Raw genomic sequence first — 434 nt, 5'->3', positions numbered from 1 at the left:
CTGGATTTGGTGTCCATGGGGTCCTGGAACCGACTCCCTGAGTCCAGTGAAGCTGGCCCCAGGACTGGCTCCCTGAGGACAGCGAGGCTGTTTCTAATAGCAGGTGGTTTATTTTGTGTTTTCCCCCTGGCTCCACACCCCATTCTCAAGGACACAGCTGTCACAGGGGGACCAGCTGGGGCATGGGAAGAGTGGAGGGTACCTGGTAGAAGTGGCTGTGGACTCTCTTAGGAACGATAACCGTGGCACCTACTGTAAATGCAGATGTTGTCGGCCTGTGCTCTTCTCGTGTTGGTCTGGGGCATGCAGTGGCTGTGGGCTGGCGTGGTCCACAGCCCCGGTCTGGGGCATGCAGTGCCTGTGGGCTGGCGTGGTCCACAGCTCCGGGCACTGTGGTCCCTGACCCTGAAATTGCATCCGGTGCTGTGTCACCT

At 59.2% G+C, this 434-nt stretch overlaps 1 protein-coding gene across 1 annotated transcript in view; it reads right to left on the bottom strand.

Annotated features, from left to right (window-relative positions):
- The window catches only part of LOC105547838 (cell wall protein DAN4-like), a 45603-nt gene that overhangs the window by 17714 nt on the left and 27455 nt on the right, over positions 1–434 (bottom strand). The window contains 1 exon segment of the mRNA XM_011991564.1: positions 254–432. Within this exon segment, the coding sequence (XP_011846954.1) occupies positions 254–432 (179 nt within the window).

Source organism: Mandrillus leucophaeus, unplaced genomic scaffold, assembly GCF_000951045.1.
Source record: "Mandrillus leucophaeus isolate KB7577 unplaced genomic scaffold, Mleu.le_1.0 Scaffold399, whole genome shotgun sequence".
Taxonomy (NCBI): domain Eukaryota; kingdom Metazoa; phylum Chordata; class Mammalia; order Primates; family Cercopithecidae; genus Mandrillus; species Mandrillus leucophaeus.
This window is presented reverse-complemented; position numbering and strand designations above follow the sequence as displayed.